This window comes from Armigeres subalbatus, chromosome 2 (assembly GCF_024139115.2).
Source record: "Armigeres subalbatus isolate Guangzhou_Male chromosome 2, GZ_Asu_2, whole genome shotgun sequence".
Taxonomy (NCBI): Eukaryota; Metazoa; Arthropoda; class Insecta; order Diptera; family Culicidae; genus Armigeres; species Armigeres subalbatus.
This window is the reverse complement of record NC_085140.1, coordinates 413,266,750-413,284,944: the sequence shown is the minus strand read 5'-3', so window position 1 is coordinate 413,284,944 and position 18,195 is coordinate 413,266,750. Positions and strand designations below refer to the sequence as shown.

Sequence of the window (18,195 nt, the reverse complement as noted above, 5' to 3'; positions counted from 1 at the left end):
ATGCCTACAATAGTCTTCAAGGATCTTAGTACATTTTCCTGAAATGAAAATTGATTTGATATTATACTTTTGAAAATATTTTTAAATTATAGGGGGCATCAGACAAAAAGAGACAATAAACATATTCCCAGTGAATTGTCCGAGGATAACACTATTTCATCGTCCTGAATTCCATAACTGACAGTTACTCATTTGATGATCTCTTCGAATCTTAAATGTGTATCATCTGAAGCATTTTATAGGGGGTATTAGACAAAATGAGACACTTATCCGTGTTCAAAAATATATGGGAGGCCTATGATATATCATAATAGGCATAACACAAGTTAAGATTTTCCCTGTCATTTCGATTCATGTGAACATATGCATTAGCAAAATCGTCTATTTGTAGGGAAAATTGGGCAAAATAGGACACTTCCACAATTCTAACGGCAAAGGGGTCGGCACCATCAGATTCTTTGGATTTTTGTGATTTTTTTAAGGTAATCTCCAGATATGTACATACCGTGGTTAAATTGCGTCCGTTTCTTGGCTCGAATTTGCACACTGTGCATTGTATTGCGACAAATGGGAAATAGAAGGAGAAGAGAAAACATATTGTGCGTTGCTTTTTTATCAAAATTGATTGGCAAGACCGAAATGACCACTGTCAGTAAAACCGAAATAACTGAGCGGGCGGAGGGTGGCGGAACCTAATTTCTGCAGGATTGGATTCCTGACAAAAAAAATGAAACTACAGTGTGAATTTCATTGATGGGTACCGATGGGTACCTTTTTGAATTTCACAATGAATATAGCAAGGAGATAATACAATAATAATTTCATACATAACAAAGATCTGCGCGATCAAAAATAATTTACGAACGTATGTGCGTGGCTTTACTAGTTTTGGGACTACACTTTGTAATGGTGCCAAATACATATAATAGGTTTGAGCGATGTATGCATCGTGGCCAACATAATGAAGCAGTAAGATAAATGTTACAAGATTCAACAGAATTAAAAATCGACAACATGCTCAACTTGCATTGACTGTAAAGGTAAGATCCACTCGAATAAAATGACTCAAAACTATGTTAACATCATCGTCAAGTATTCTACTAACACCCCATGACTCAAGTTATCAATTTGGATCATTTTGAAAAAATGGTTTTTGACCGTCTTTTTGAAGATTGGTCCTTCTGTGCGTTGGGGCTATTTTTCATAACTTGCAAACTGTTCTACCCCCTAAAACAAAGATATAAAAATGACTCAAAAGCTACAAGTCCCTTATTCTCCCTGCTCAAATTTTGCCTCTGAACTGAGCCAAAAACAATTGATGGATCAAACTTCATATTACAGTTATGGTCCAGACTAAGGGTATGCGATAACACACTTATTCCTAACGAAACGAAACGAAACGAAATTTAAAATGTCTATGTTGATTCGGATCGGAACGAAACGAAATAAAGATTTCTTTCGAGACTTCGAAACGATACGAAATCAAGGTTAATTTAATTCGAAATTTTATGAAACGAAACGAAATTTTAATTTTTTTCCGCGTAATTTTTATTAAATTGGTTTTATATTATGTATGGGGGAATGACGGCTTTGGCAGATTTTGTTCTATTATTGTCAGGGGATTTTTATGACTGATTGTGCTCAAATTTGGCCTAAACCTTCTTTGCATATCAAAAATGTCATATCACATGTCATAAAATTTGGTCGACAAAAACCCCCCTGACAATAATAGAACAAAACCTGCCGAAGCCGTCTTTTCCCCTACGCAATTCTGATTTCACTTTTTCGAAGTCGAATAACTGTTTTGCGACCAAAAGAAAAGGCAATCTGTGATAAATCGCCACATTCTCGCCGCATATACCAATGGCGATAAGACAATACCCCAGCATTCATTCCACTTTCAAAGGAATTCATCGTGGAGCGTGTGCTCCCGAATCTGACCAATTTTATATCAGTTTTATATCAGTAAGAAATTGTGGGATTTTTCATATATAGATTCAAATTTCGTTTAAAACCTTAGTTCACTTAAGAATTATGTAATTATGCTGAAGCATACTTCATATTGTCTTGTGAGCGTGGACTAAGAACTAACTTAGTCAAAATTAGAAAATGAATTCTTAGATTTATTTTTTGTTTAGTGGAATACTCAATTTTGTATCCACATCTGCCAGACGTATACGCAGATAGAGAATTGATATTACTAGACCAACATTTGAAAAGAGCGTATCAGCCAAAATATATTCCTTCTTATTCTTCGTCTACATATATAGCATACATTTGCTCACTAGAAGAATACTGTGCACCTTTCTAAAATGCACGAAGATATGTATTTCCGATTGAATTTCACAGACCCATAGTCTTGTATATACAATCAGCTCGACAAACTGAGCTATTGTCTGTTGGCATATGAGCTGAAAACAATCTTAAGTAAAGAAGTTTCAGCAATTTTAATGGGCGCCGGCAATGCGAACCCGTACTAGCGGATGCACAACATGTTAGCTTTGGGGGAGTTGATAGTAACTATCAGCGCGCAACTGCGACTCATGGGGGCGCCGGCGCCCGTTTGGTTTACTATTTTTTGTACACACAGTTGATAGTAACTATCATACTGAGACCCATATAGGCGAATCTGAGTTTTAATGAGCTAAAATAGACCAACACAAATTTTTGGTTTAGGGGAAAGCTTCTTAGTTGTCGACTAAGCGTGACTAAACAGGACGGCAGGGCTGCCAATAATAATGCTGGTCACGTGCTTATAATCACTTTAGGATTAGGAGAGGAGAATTAGTTTAACACTCATTGTTATAAGAGACCGATGAATGCTCTGCATCTCCGTGAGCGCTACGGGAAAGAAATCGTTGGTTAGTTGAGAAGGTACTTCATGTGAAACCCCTTGGTAAGCGACAAAATATTTATTGTAAACGAAGTTATTTTGAAAACAAGAAGATGAAAACTGTGTTTCAAATCAAACCAAGGCAAGATCAATGTGTTTCGTTTAATAATCTTCTACAACACGATCGATTCCGCACTAAATAATTTTGTGCTCTTCGATGCAGACATTAGTTTTATCACTTCACGTTCTCCCACACTAGTTGGCGTGATCAGCATCAACACGATCGATTGCACACTGGTTAAACAAATTTCTGCTACGCGAGGTAGATTTTTTTCACTTCGCGTTCTCCCGGACTAGCTGCCGTCCCATGACCAGCATACACACGATCGTTTCCGCATTCATATAGAAGAAAACTATATATACGAATTTATCGACTAAGAATGTTATGTAGTAAGCGTTTATAGGAATATTGTATAACATAAAGTTTTGAAAACAATTTTACGATGTTGTTTAGCGGCGCAGCCAAAAATTTTGATAATATGAAGTATGGTTTAAGTTTAAATTTGTTTCGAAATTCCGCGGAATTCCGTTAAATTTCGTTAGAAGCTTTTTTTGTAGCGAAATTTTTGTTATTTTACGAAGCGAAACGAAATCAAGAAATCAGATTTCACCATGCTCATATTCCGCGAAATTCCGCGGAATTTCGTTTCGAACCACCTGAAACGAAATTTTTCGAAATACCGCATATGCTTAGTCCAGACATGTTTCATCAATTCAACGCTAAAATCTCTGTTTTACACTCGCTGTCCTGTCAGATCCATTTTGATATAATGAGTTCCAAATAGCTGATGTATACTCTTATACCGAACGAACTAGCAAGCGATATGAGGCTTTCATACAATACACGTATCAGGAAACATCCATAAAATGTGACGACCCATAAACAATTTTTAGATGCTTCATACAAAAAGTATGAAATAGGAAGGAGGGGGGTTGAAAACCTCAAATGTAGCGTTACTCAGTTAAGGCATCCTCCGCTCCCCTTTTATGTATAAAATTTTAAATTGTTTTATATTATAGGTTGTATTGTTTGAGTTATAAAAAATCCAAATTAATCCACCTAGCGTTGTTGGTGCCTTTCTCGCATTTAGTTAAGACACCAACCTTATATGAGGTTCATTTGGTCCGATGTACCATTTTCTTCATAACTTTTAAACGCAATGACCGATTGTTATAAAATTCAATAGTGATCAACAAGGCTTTGTCCCCTGTCGAATGAAACTTGTTGCGAGAAAATCGGTTAAGGATTTCTATACGAAAAGTTGTCTAATGTTTTTCATAGCTTTTGTGCACACACATACACACACACATACACACACATACACACGGACAGACCGACATGTGCTCAGCTCGTCGAGCTGAGTCGATTGGTATATAATACTATGGGTCTCAGAGGCTTCTATAAAAAGTTCGTTTTCGGAGTGAAATGATAGCCTTTCGGTACAACTTAGATGTACGAGAAAGGCAAAAACGTAATATAAACGGTATACAAGCCATCCACCCCTTGATGACCAAAACTCATTCGGCCGAAAGCCACACGCCTAAAAAAGTTCGGTACAAAAACAAACATATTTGAGGTAAATCCAAACAAAAGTTCAGTTTGTTTTAGCATATTGTTACATTTGAAGCGAACGAAAACTATTTTTGAATAAAATGTGCATTACAAGTTTACTTTGGAATCAAATGAAGGAAATTTGTATCCGTGCATTTGACCGAATGCCACATGGCCAAATGACATGTTTGTCCAAAAGTTACTAGCCAAATTCCATTTGGTCTTATTGGGAATTTAGCACAAACGGTTTTTAGTCGAAAAACCGATTTGACCAAAGCGGCAAATCATTTGGCCAAAAATGGCATTCGGCCGAAATGATCGTTTGACAGAAACTCGTTTAACCAAACAAGGGAGAGCTGAGGAGTGAAAAGTGTTGAATGAGAAGTAAGAAATGATTAGTGAGAAATGAGGCCGCATTAATAATTTTTACTTCTCGTTTTTCATTACTCGCATCTAACTTTTCACTTTTCAAACAATAGAAAAACTTTGACGTCTTCATGAGCCAAGAACATGGATAAAAATAATCCGCTTCATTGAAGTGCCTACACGCTCGATTCAAACTACTCAGAGACTGAGTAAAATAAAATTACCGTCTCTTTTTTCGCAAGATGAGATGAATATACGTTCAGTGAGATGGAAAACGGAACAGCTCCCCTACGTTGTGGGTCCTTCTTTAGCAGAACAAAACAATTTTTATTCAAATGAGTATAATATGATAGCAAACAACCGACAACAAAAGTGAATAAAAAAAATATTATGATTGAAATTGTTGAAAATGGTACAAAATATGTTCATTATGCTATTCAATTTTGCATTGTTCACAGAATCAATAATGAATTCTGGAAGCAATTCGTGGGAAATATTGCTGAAGTAACTCCAGCAGGAGCTCATTGATAAATACCTGAAGGAATTCCAGGGAAAAGATGTGAATTCCGGCAGAAATTCCAAACGTATTCCCAGGAGGATTTTCATGAGAAGTTTCTTCAGGAATTTCAGTAGAAATATTTGGAGAAAGTCCAAGAACAACTCCCAGAGAGATTCCAGGAGGAATTCTCAGAGAAATTTGAAGAAAAACACTTGAAGGATTTCTAGGAAGTTCAGGATGAATTGCATCCTGAATTGCTCCAAGAATTAGTTTTGAATTCCTCCAGGAATTCATTTCGAATTACCCCAGGAATGCATCATAAATTCCCCCAAGAATTCTCTCTGAATTCCCAAAGGAATTTATTCAAAACTCCCTCATGAATCCATTATGAGCATACAAACACCCCCACCCCCCGGAATTTTTTCTGAATTTATTATGGAACAACTTCTCGCAAGGGCAGCTGATGTATAATTGGTAATACGCACGTGTACTTAATGGAATAGTGTGGGTTCAAGTCCCACCGACAGCCGAATCTTTTTTCGCAATATCTCATAAAAAACAAGCTGTTTGGAAAACTTGACTATGTGTATCAATATTGAACATTTTTTCCAAAATAAAATTTTGAATTCCTTCAATAGTTCATTCTGAATTCTCCCAGGAATTCATTCTGAACTTCCCCAGAGCAAGAAATTCCTGGAAGAACTCCAGCAGTAATTTCTAGACAAACACCAGAAGTATTTTCTGGAGGAGCTCCAAGAAAAAAAATTGTGGAAACTCCAGGAAGGATTCCTGGATGAGCTCAAGAAATAATTCCTTGGGGAATTTCAGGATAAGTTTCCGATAGAAACAACCCGAACAGCACAAATCAGATAAAAATGGCTGTAGCAACTTGATTGTGACTGAATCTAATCGCATATGGAATATCGCTAGGGAAGAATTTCCGAAAAGACGCTTGGAGGAAACCCTGGACAAATTCCTGAAGAAATTCCAGGAGCAATTTTTGAAGAAACTGTAGATACCTCTCTGCAGAAACTCCAGCAGGAATTGCGTGAGGAGCCTAAGGAGTAAGGAGGAAGAGCCGCAGAAGGAAACCCTGCGAAACTCCAGATGTAATTTCTGGAGAAACTCCAAGAAGATTTTTTAGGAAGAATTCCCGAAAGAACATTTAGAAGAATTAGCGAAGAGACGCCAGGAGGAACTCCTGGAGAAATTCTTGAAGGAGCTCTAGGAGAAATTCCTTTTAGAAATTCCTGGGTAAACTCCTGGAAGAACTGCAACAAGGCATTCCTGAAGTAACTCATGGAGGAATTCCTGGAGGGATTTGGAATGAATTCCTGGGGGAAAACATCTGATGTGATCGATGAATCTTTGTAATTCTTTCAGGAGTTCATCCAGGAATTCTCCTGTAGCTCTTCCAAATATTTCTTCTTTGGATCTTCTTCTCTAGTGCTCTTCCAGGAACTCCTTCGGTAGTTCTTCAGGATTTGTTCTTGGAATTCCTTCAGGAATATCTCCTAGAGTTCATTCTGGAGTTTCTTCGAAAAACTTCATTTATTTATCTTTAAATTTATCTTGGAGTTACTCATTGAGATCTTCCAGAAATTCTTGGAATAACTCACGCCGCTTATCACATCAGTTAAATCTTTTTAAAATTTTAGAGAATCTCGCGTGTATATTCATGGAACAAAGTCCGAATTTCCCAAAAAATCCGAGGGGAGGTCTTGAGTGAAACCCGACCAGGACGACAGAACAAAATTATATCAAACTTAGGACAACTTCAAATATAAATAACAACTGTTGATAATTAATATTAGTCAGTTGAATGTATTCAAAAATAAATAAATAAATATTATTTTGTAACTGCCATTCGTTTCGAGTAAATATTCCATCAAATTTATAACATATATGGATGAATTCGTGCAGCAACTGAAGCAACTACAGGAAAAATCCTGAAGGAATCACTAGATAAACTCTAGGATGATTTTCATCAGACATTTTTGGAAGAACTCCAGGAGGAATCAACTGAACAGGGTCCGTGATTGGTAGTGAGAAATAATAAACAAGTTTTCATGAAAAACTCCACGAAAATTACAATAGAAAACATGAACGACAATACGACACTACAGTGTAACAAAACGTAAACAGTGAGACTAATTACGCCAGAAGAAAGCTGCCAAACACAGTCGAAACGTTGCAACGCGTTGGGCAGTTACAACATTATTGTTTGAATAATTTAGACTGTAAAGCTGAATCCCATTACATAATAATTAACAAGGCTCTTGAAAGAAGGATTGCGAGCCTCTCAAAATGAGGTTCGGAGCCACTTGAAAGGAGCCTTCCGAGTCTCTTTAAAGAAGACTTCCGAACCTCATGAAAAACGGCTTCCGGGCGACTTGAAAGGAGGCCTTCGAGTCTCTTGAAAGGGGGCTTCCGTGCATCTTGAAAAAAGGCTTCCGCGCCATTTGAACCATGGAGGCTTCAGAGCCCGCTGAGGTTTCCGAGTCGCTTGAAAGGAGGCTTCCAAGCCGCTTTTGAAAGGAGATTTCTAAGTATCTTGATAGGAGGCTCCCAAGCAATTTGAAAGAGGCTTCCGAGCCTCTTGAAGGAAGCTTCTGCGTTTCTTGAAAGAAAGCCTCCAAGCCGCTTGAAAGAGTCTCCTAAGCCTCTTGAGAGGAAGCTTCCGCGTTTCTTCAAACAAAATTTTCCGAGCCTCTTGAAAGGAGGCTTTCTAGCCTCTTGAAAAGATACTTCCGAGCCTATTGAAAGGAGGTATCTGAGTCTCTTGAAAAGAGGCATACAAGTCGCTTGAAAGAGGCTTCTGAACCTCTTGAAAGGAAGCTTTAGCGTTTCTTGTAAGCTTCCGAGCCTATTGAAAGGAGGTTTCTGAGTCTCTTGAAAGGAGGCTTTCAAGCCGTTTGAAAGAGGCTTCCGAGCCTCTAGAAAGGAGACTTCCGCGTCTCTTGAAAGTAGGTTTCTGAGTCTCGAAAGAAGTTTTCCAAACCTCTTATAACCAGTGTTGGTGAAACTCAAAATCTCAAAATTCATGAACGAGCCAAATTAATCGTAATATGAAACGCACCAAACTCAACACCTGAACACTCATGGCTGAGTTGAATCATCTATTTGAATCATCGTAGGTTTTCTTTTGTTCTTTCTCGTTGAAAATAGTGAATTGTCGTTTGGGGCATTGACTAATGAATACTCTTGCATGTTTAATAAACAATAAAATGCCCACAAATTAATTTTAAAATCTTTTTGGAGCGAAATGAAATGAAATGAAATGCTTAAACAAACTCAGACGTGATACACTCCTTCTATTTAATTCTAATTTGCTCGCGCAAAAGGGCTCGATAATTGAGATTTGTGGATGGTTTTACACTCTGCAACGAAGCTATTTAGCCTTTTGGAAAAAGTCGTCATGCCTCTCAAATTAAAAGCCAACTATCAGCACTGAAAATAAGCCTCTTAAATAATGGTTGTTGTGGCAGGATATAATAGGTTTGGATTTACTAATCGCCGTTATATCATGTACAATGCAAAATTTTGGAATAAAAAATTACACAATTATAAAAACTTGGGATTTGTGGATGTGGAATTTTAGTACATCCGCCATTACGCATTTTGGTCCGAGGTACTAAAAACTAATTCTGAACAATGTTCATATTATTATTTTGGTCAACCCTTTAAGTGACTCCTTGGAAATGGTCACTTTTAAACGTCCCAAACAGAACGCTGCGTTTAGAATAAAAACAATATTTTTGTTCAAGTGTACCTATTAATGTTGGACACCGATTTTTTCAATATATTTATTTTTTTAATAAAAGCGCAAGTTAGTAAACTGGTCGAACTTTGCTAACCATTGTTAATCCAACCCCTGAATCCGCACAATCAATTTGGTGATTATCGGTGCAAGAGAAAAAAATAGTTATCATGAAAAAGGGTGTACCTATTTTAATGTGTGACAGACTGGATGTTTAAAGCCATTTTGAAATTCAAAATGGCGGACCGATATTAAAGATGGCCGCCGCTCGAGTAACAAAAATCGGCTCTAACCCGCTACCCCGTATCCCATTAATTCGGAAGCCACTACCCCGAATGGGACACTACCTCAAACCCATTTCTCCGAAAACATATCAAACCTGTAGTTTATCAGTTTTTCATTATTGTGTTTAATACCACAGATACCAATGAATAGCGAAATGGCAATCTTTGCACTAAATAATGAATATACTTGGGGAACTGTTCCGATCTCCATCTCACTGAACATATATTCATCTCATCGCTAAACAAAGAAATACGGCACCGAAATACGTCGCTCCTGCCCATTGCTTTGTTTTTGATGGGATGAACATCGGAGCCATGAGATGAACATCGTAGTCATGAGATGAAGTCCAGGAGCAGTTCCCCTACTTAGAGTTACATAGAAAAATGCAGTAAATATTCTGTATAACAAACATTTTTATGATAATGTTTTATCGAAAAGTCACACTCTGTATAACTTTCCCCCAAAGCTAGCGAGAATAAAAATGAAATCATGTAGTGCAAACTGTGACGTGCATACATAACAGTTACTGCTGAGGCTACGAGAGAACACTTTTAATTGGACAAATAAAAATAAATCCTTCCAGAGTCGCAGATGTTTTGAATTATTTCGGCAGCATTGCAGTTGATCCAGTGGTATAAAACGCCATAGTTGCAAGTTGGAGTAACTATTTTGTAAAGTCGGAATGCAATGTTTTTGCCTTTCTCGTATACTAAGTAAACGTAAAGGCTATATAATCACTCCGAAACCAAAAAAAAATTGTAGACACACTTTTTGGAACTTAGCATTGGCCGAATGACTCCCAAGTTCCATTCAACCGAGTATCCTGTCACATTGTTTGCTGTTGAAAATTGGCCAGATTGAACTATGGGATCAGAAGTTATGGTCAAAATACTATTTTCTACGCGCAAAATATGCTAAAAAACAATCACTCATATTTTCAGTATTAGAAAGCACGAGAAAGGCACCAACACCGCTAGGTGGATTAATCAGGATTTTTATTAATCATATATATCAGTTAATCCTATAAAATAATGTAATCCAGTAAAACTTTCACTGTTACTAAATATCCAATATCGATATGATTAAAACATTTGAGTGTTTTCATTATATCAACCGCTACTCTGTCGTAGTCTGAAAAAGTGACGTATGCGCCAAATTACAACCTACAGGTTTTCCATTTTTCTGGCATACTTTTCCACTTTTTCAGATTACGGCAGTACTTTGATTGTGTTCTTCACATACCCAAAACAGCCGAAAACCAAATTGGCACTTTGCTTACGGGAAATGGTCTCGGGTTCCAGTGTCCGTTTTATCCACCCACGTGTCTCATGGGTTCTCATGGCAATAAATTACGCTTGAGCTCATAATTTGAAATCCGACTCGTCTGCAAATTCCACCCGACGATGGTCCGTATTCCTTAAACCGAAAAAGTCGCTACTGCCCCATTTGCTGCATTTTCTCCACCGATGACAGACATGAACCGCCTGGTGTCGGATGATCAACGCTACTTTCTTTATCTCGCATCAGGGTGTGTGTTGTAAGGAAACTGAAAATCGGCATCATTATCATGCTTATGACGACAGTGTCATGCTAGCCTCTAAAATGCCACCGCCCATAATTTCGCCTAAACTGATATGTAGATCGTTACTCCGGTTGGCGTAATCTACTCATCCAGAGACTCCCAGTATAAATAATGCAACATTGATTGGTTTACCTATTTATTTACCAGTTCGTTTATTTGAAAGCCTAAGTCGAGTGTGACACTTTCCGGAGCCGTATTTTTTAAGTATGACATTTTACATTTGATACCATCTTATCATTTGCAGTGAGTACGGATACATCTGCAGTCTGTACATTAGCACGATGGGACACATTTTATTTATATTTATCTTTGAATTCTTTAGATTTTTTTAACATAACTCAATTTAACCTGTTATCAATATAATGAAAATTTATCACAATACCTCGGAATTATCTAAATATTTAATATCCAGCATTCCTGTACCCCGCTAGGGCTTTCAATATTTAATTCGTGGTTTGACTCACCCGTCTTTCCGACACCGCTCTGGCCCAGTACCATCACACGGAAGGGCTTTGTCTTGGAATGCAGTCCCAGCCTCACCAGCGATGATTTAGGCGATGTGGTGTTCATTGTTCACCAAGGTTCAATTTTGCAACGAAATAAGATTTGGCTTGTCTCCCTTCTACTCCGAACTTGCTAATCATCTAGATGAGTGTGTGTCTCAGTATACGAAGTTTGGGCAGCAGCGGTATCACTGGGAGGCACAAGTTACATATCACGACGCGACGGTTGACGACAGTCACTGGAATAACCTTTTCCAACGTTCGTAATTTTCTTATGCTTTGGTATGCTTTGAACATCGAACAGATTTTCCCGGCATGTGTCGTTTCAACAGTTCTTTGAACTTCTTTTTAGCATGGAATGTGTCGGTACGGTGAAGTTCACTTAGGGCAATTTTCTGCTAATACATCTTCTACATAATAGACAATCAAACACTGTACTCCATTAAAGTTCGCTGGGAAAACGTCCAACAGCTGAACAATAAATATCAATTATACCCGAGTGGCCAACCTTACTCACTGTTCAGAGGAATGGCTACGTTACTTGTCGAATGATAATTTTGCACTTAGCATTCAGACCAATTTAGTCAGGAGCGGTGACGATGGACAATTAAAGATCACTTCCGGCGGTGCAAACACTAATAGCTATTTCCTAGTCGGGCTGTATTCACTTTTTCACAAAAGATTGTCCGGCTTCTCGTTTTTCCATGCATCCTGGACGGAGGTGTGTAATTTGTATTCATCTGACTAGTTCGAGGAAACCTTTGTTTGTGCCGCCGAATATCCGGTAAACAGGAGAAAAATAAGCAGGATGTGGCCGTTGGCTCGTGCAAAACAAATAGTAGATCTAACGAAGATATGTACACACTATTATAACCGCACTTGACCCTTCACAACCGATGTGTTTCAGAAAGCGGCTACCGTAAATAGCAGCATGAAGAAGTACGTAATTGATTAAAACTACTCCTGCCAGATGCGATGATTACACATCCTCCCCTATCCGGTTGATCTAAGTAAGAGTTATTTTTTATGGGCAGACAACGAATCCTTGTTTATACACACACAATTGATTCCTTTAATGTGCATATTCAATTATATTTCTGAAACCGATTAGTCACCTTGAATTTTAAACCAATTCGTTTGCCGTTTGAATCGCAAATAACCTTTGCTTGGTGCACTACCGGTCAATTTATATGAGCACATGCGATACGCTCTCTAGATAGCACCATCTCAAGCTCTCCCACTTTGGGTCGCACATACCGAGAGCAGACGCAACCCAGCGACTCTCTGTTTTGGTTTTCCACGCGTACGATTTTCCCCCGCCACCACCCACAGAGTAGCGTCGTCGTCATAGCAGCTACAGCCTGTTGATATCGCTTGGTAGTAAAGTGGGTAGAGGAAGACCTAACTGAAAATGCGTGAATGGAATTCTCCTGCTCTATGTCTCTCACTACGGTATGCTTCGCAGCTATTTTATTATTACGAGGCAGTTCAGTAAGACCAGAATAGAAAAATTAAAAAATGTATAATCGTTGAATAGCAAACTAAAACAATAGTACGGAGTCGATAACTTTTGGCAAGTTATTGCTCTGCGTCATGGTAGGGGAACTGTTCCGATCTCCATCCCACTATACATATATCCATCTCATCGCAAAACAAAGAAATACGCTTGGAAATATGGCACCAAATTCGTCGCTTTTTTTGTCAACATGCGTGCTCACTGCTGAAAAAAATTACAAAAATAATAAACAAACCAAATTCCTTTCCATTGCTTTGTTTTTGATGGGATGGAAGTGGCGAACCGTTCCCCTACATGGTTTTGTATGCCTTGGTGCTGCGTTCGTTCCTAACCTTCCGCAACTCGCTTCAACTTTCATAACACATTGTTTGAGCATTGTTTGAGATTGTCCAATGAATCTTCTGCGGATCCTCGGGAAGATCCGGAACCAACGTAACACTGATGAAAATAGTCGATTTTCGGAAAAAACAGCTTCTTATAACATTTCTAAAAATCCTGACATAGTGAAGCAAATTCGAAATCCATCTATGATCCCATGCGGCCTTATGAGTCAAGGAAAAAAAATCTGAAGGGTTATGTACAAGACATGACCGCCCAACGTAAACTACGTAAAACAGTTTGGTGCATTGAGGAATGTAGTCATATTTTAAGATAATTCATTTGATTACTTATGTCACTGGTTTAGAACAAAATTACCATAACTTAAAATATAAAAAATGTTGGATACCGTAGTCAGGGGTGACGTCCGAGCCCTCACCGACAGTCTGGAGGTCGGATAACAAAATCGTTCAAAAAGGTCACTTATAATTCAGTTTTATTGTTCTCAGATACATTAAATCTATTCTACAAGCCTTCTATGTAGTTGAAACAGTGACCCATTCTCACCCCCATTTGACCCGTTGTCACCCCGACGACGGTACGATAACTTAAAATTTTAACTTTAAAACCCCAAGTGGTAATAATGCTTTTCGCAATTCCAACTGTTGCATTCGACTTAGAGTAAAATTAGTAGGGATTCGGTTTCATTCCAAATTTTCGACCACTATTCTAGTTTATTTGTAGTAATATATATGTGGAAATATGGGAGTATGATTATTAAATAATACTATTCTGAAATAAAAATAACTCACTAGCAGCGCTGTAGCGTGTGGTTGGCCGGGTTGGCCCCCGCCAAGGGCGCCAGCCCTCAGGGGGCGCCAAAATCAAGAATTACGATATGATAAATAGAACAATTTTTGTTAGTTACTAAATGTGTTGTTTGTTTTGTTACTAAATTATTAACTACAGGGCACATTAATAATAAACTAACTACTATGATGATATTTTGAGAAGTGTAGAGCAAACAAAAAATATTCCTTTCAACTATTTGAGTTGTCGAATAGTTTGATCTTAGTTTGATCCGCGATTTCTATTTTTTGTAGGCTTCCAGAACCGGTTACAAAGGGTCATGAATAAGTCTAGAAATCTCATGATGATGATGATGATGATGATGATACGACTATTTGAAGGGCCAAAAATGGATTGTGTGGCTGCATAAGCAAAGACACTTATGCGAAATCCACGGGATGAATAGAGAAGCCCTCATTTTCCAGATTGACCCAATAGATGGGGAGAAGAGTCCGACCTCTATCCACAAAATACTAACGATAGAAAGTTGATTGAGAGATCGACTGCTAATGTGTGAGTATTTTTGAGGTTTTGGCTTTTCAGTCTGTGGGTTTTTTAGAACAACCGTTTAAGATCTGTCCCAACGTTTCGGCAAATTAATGAAGGCAACAACAATTTGCCGAAACGTTGGGACAGATCTTAAACGGTTGCTCAAAAAAAACCCACAGGCTGATAAGCCAAAACCTTAAAAATATCGATAGAAAGTTGGCAATCCCACTCCTATCCAAATCGCTTCAATCGGGTATCCTGATGGTATTTTTATATAAAAATATGTAATTGTTTCATACGCAATATTAATGAAATATTGAGGAGATATATTGGAATTCGCTCACTAAATTAACCTTCGGTGAATTTCCTGGATATAATTAGAGAAAATGTTTCGTTTCGAGGATTCTGTTGGAATGCCTTCTTCTTCTTTGCTCTCGGGACATCAGAATCATTTTCTCGGAAACTTAGGAAACTCGCATTTAGCTAACTTCATAAACGTTGTACATTATATTTCGAAATCATCTGGATCCTTCTGATTCGGTGAAGGTCACCAACTTGTTCAGAATGGATAGTTTTTTTTGTCATATAATAACTTGAGATCTTCATCACAACACACAATTTCTAAAACCACAACTTGATGATAAATCCAAATTAAAAATAGATTTCTATTTATTTTTTTAAGTTGAATATGAATGGAAGATGAGATTTTTTTTTAAAACATTGTCAGAAAACATCATACCGACCGCTTTCAATCAGAGCCTACTTCACTCTATTTAAAGCCCATTTAGAAAAAGTCAAAACATCTAATATTCAAAAATTGTGGATCGAATTATTTTCATTTTTGGATACTTAATGTCACCAGTTAGTTGACCGCACTTCGAAGGGTGGACTTTGATTGAAGTTACCACTGATGCAAAGAGAACGTGCAACGTAGCCTTGCTGGTTACAACGTTAAAGTGTATGTGTAATCTTATATCGTACTTTGGAGAAATAGTTCGGAAATTTTGAGTAGCTCTCCTTCTCAGAGTTTTTCAAATGGATTCCCCCTGAGGTAGTCTCAACCGGGCAAGTTAGACGCTGGAGTCGCACGATTTTTAAGAGCATCGGCCAGCGCTGACTACCCTGATAAAATAACTACTTTAGTCATCAAGGCTTTCGTAGATTGGCAAAAAATTTCTACAATATGCACTATCAAAGCCAAGATCAAAGCACTCACTGCCCCAATTCACCACGTAGCCCTCTTGCTTTTGATGGCGATTCCCTCCACTTCAAAGTTGGATTTTATTGACCCAACGAAGTATCGCAGTGCCTCCAAACCACTGCACTGACAGACTCATTCTAAAGCATCCGATACCGATTTCGAAAGTCGATCGATTGGCTTAAAGGAATCATGAGTAAAAAGCTTTCAGCAATTTTAATGATCTTTCAGACTTCACAGATTTCATACGATGATCCAGTAATGGCCAAGACTCTGCAAGGTTCCTTACATATTTTGCAAATAGTAAAAATTCCACTAAATTTCAAATCTTTCCAGGGGCGTATTCCCGAATTCTTCTTGCTTTTTAAAGCATCTAAATCTTACTTTTGAAGGAGATTCAAAATTATATTGGAATGTAAAATATTGCACATTTTTTTCTTAGTGTGATAGGGGCGCCCAAAACAGATTTCGCCAAGGGCGCCGGAAACCCACGCTACGGCTCTGCTCGCTAGTGTTACATGGTTATGATATCCCAAGCAGCACACGTTGAGCCAATCTTGTTGCAGTAACCTTAATGTGAGAGAATTCGGGCACATAGGGACACGGCAGGTATTTTCGTCTGTTCGTCATAGTCTCGAAAACCAATTAAAAGACGCTTTTTGTAAAACTCATACGTACCAAATCATAGGCTCAGGAGAAACGTTCTGCTATAGTGGAGTTCTAGCAAATGTAAATTGCTTTCGTTGGTTTTAGCCTCTACGACGATGGACGGAAATACCTGCCGTGTCCCTATAAGTTACTGTGATCGATGTGCAATATGTTTGTTGTTGGGGGTGAATACTGGTGAGTGCGTGTACCACGATTCAGCGATTTTACGACAGATGCGAGACGATACGCATCGGCCCTGGACCTTGCAAAGAATCTCTGCTCTGGCTACGGACAAACAGGTGCCTCTGTCCAATGGTAGTCAGAGCATCGAGTCATCACTGGTGGAAGAATACGAGCCTTGGACCTTTGGCAGAATCTCCGCCTTCTGTTATTTGGAGTGACGAGGAATAGTTGGCAAAGAAGGGATAGTCGTATTGTTGAGTCCGACAAAGAAGCGCGAGTCGATAAAACCCGGTTGCGCCAACTAGAAATCAACAAATACTAGCTATGTACCGTTTTGACTCAAATTCCGAACATGACTCATATTCCGAACTTATGCTTTTAAATGCCCATTTTAACTTTATTCGTGTAATTTTCCACAGGAGTTTGAATTCGTTTGTTATCTTGATCCTCAGTGCGGAAAACCAATGACAGTTTTAGTTTTAGGGCGCTAAAACGCCAGTGTTCGGAATATGAGCCATATTCGGGATTTGAGTCAGAACGGTACCAAAAACCAAGCCATTCGGTTGAGATGCGCCAGAGTAGTAAACGCTGCGGACGGGAATAGGGTATTTGTGCTATTTTATTACTATCTAACTCCCACTATCTGGCAGTGGCATTATGGATAACATATTCGTGCAACCATATTATTAATATAATTGCAAGAATCTTAGATCCGGGAGCTAGAAAGTAATAGTTCTATTGCAACCTATAGCCCGTTTCAATAAAGTATGCGTTCCGAAGCTATAGCCGTTTACAATAAGCCCCGCATGATTGTACCCACAGAGTATCTGAAGTGCATTCAAACTTCCTGAATTAAAATTGAGTTTCGTTTGATTTTGGCGCATATTTAATAATAAAAATATAATTAACAATTTGCAGTTTATCATAAAATGGCTTACCATTTTCCTAAGTTATCTTTGAATCGAACATGTTTGTTCATTTGCATTGCGATTATCGCATTATGACATTGCATTGCCGTTGCTAACAATCGATCATCCTATCTTTGCACAAATATGCGTTTGTATGTATATCGCCGACTGCGGTCACTGTTCTGGCCCTACTTTTTGTGCGAAGCACCGCACAAAAAGAAGAGCCCAAGAACCAACTACACTGAACAACGGCCGAATGAGACTCACGTTGCGAACGGGAAAAAAGGTTCTGCCAAAATGGTCCAATACCCTACTTTAACGTTGATAATCAAATGTTTCAATATAACTGGAAAATTGGCGGAGAGTTTCCGAGTCGATTGATATATAAATCTCAAAAATCCATCGAAAGATGAATGCGCTATTAACGTTCAAAATCTTACATGATTTCGTGACGGTCTCGGATTTGGAAATTTTCATTTGTCGCCCTGTATCCGAGTCTTCCCCTTAGACGTAGTTTACGTCAAAAATGACTTGGAAATCTTCCACTTAGCGGCGCTAGTCTATATGAGCCTACCAGTTTGGTTCGATATTTCGGGATCTGTTTGCTTTAAAAAGTTGCCGGTTTCTATAAAGTTATTCGAGCATT

The 18,195-nt window shown here is 38.3% G+C and overlaps 1 protein-coding gene across 2 annotated transcripts in view; it reads right to left on the bottom strand.

Moving 5' to 3' along the window:
- Window positions 1-12,580, bottom strand: part of LOC134217669 (ras-related and estrogen-regulated growth inhibitor) — a 28,875-nt gene extending 16,295 nt beyond the window's left edge. For both annotated transcript variants that reach the window (XM_062696478.1, XM_062696480.1), the window contains exon 1: window positions 11,402-12,580. In XM_062696478.1, coding sequence (XP_062552462.1) covers window positions 11,402-11,507 — 106 coding nt within the window. In that variant the 5' untranslated portion in view covers window positions 11,508-12,580. The remainder of the gene's footprint in view (window positions 1-11,401) is intronic.
- Between the last annotated feature and the right edge of the window lie 5,615 nt (window positions 12,581-18,195).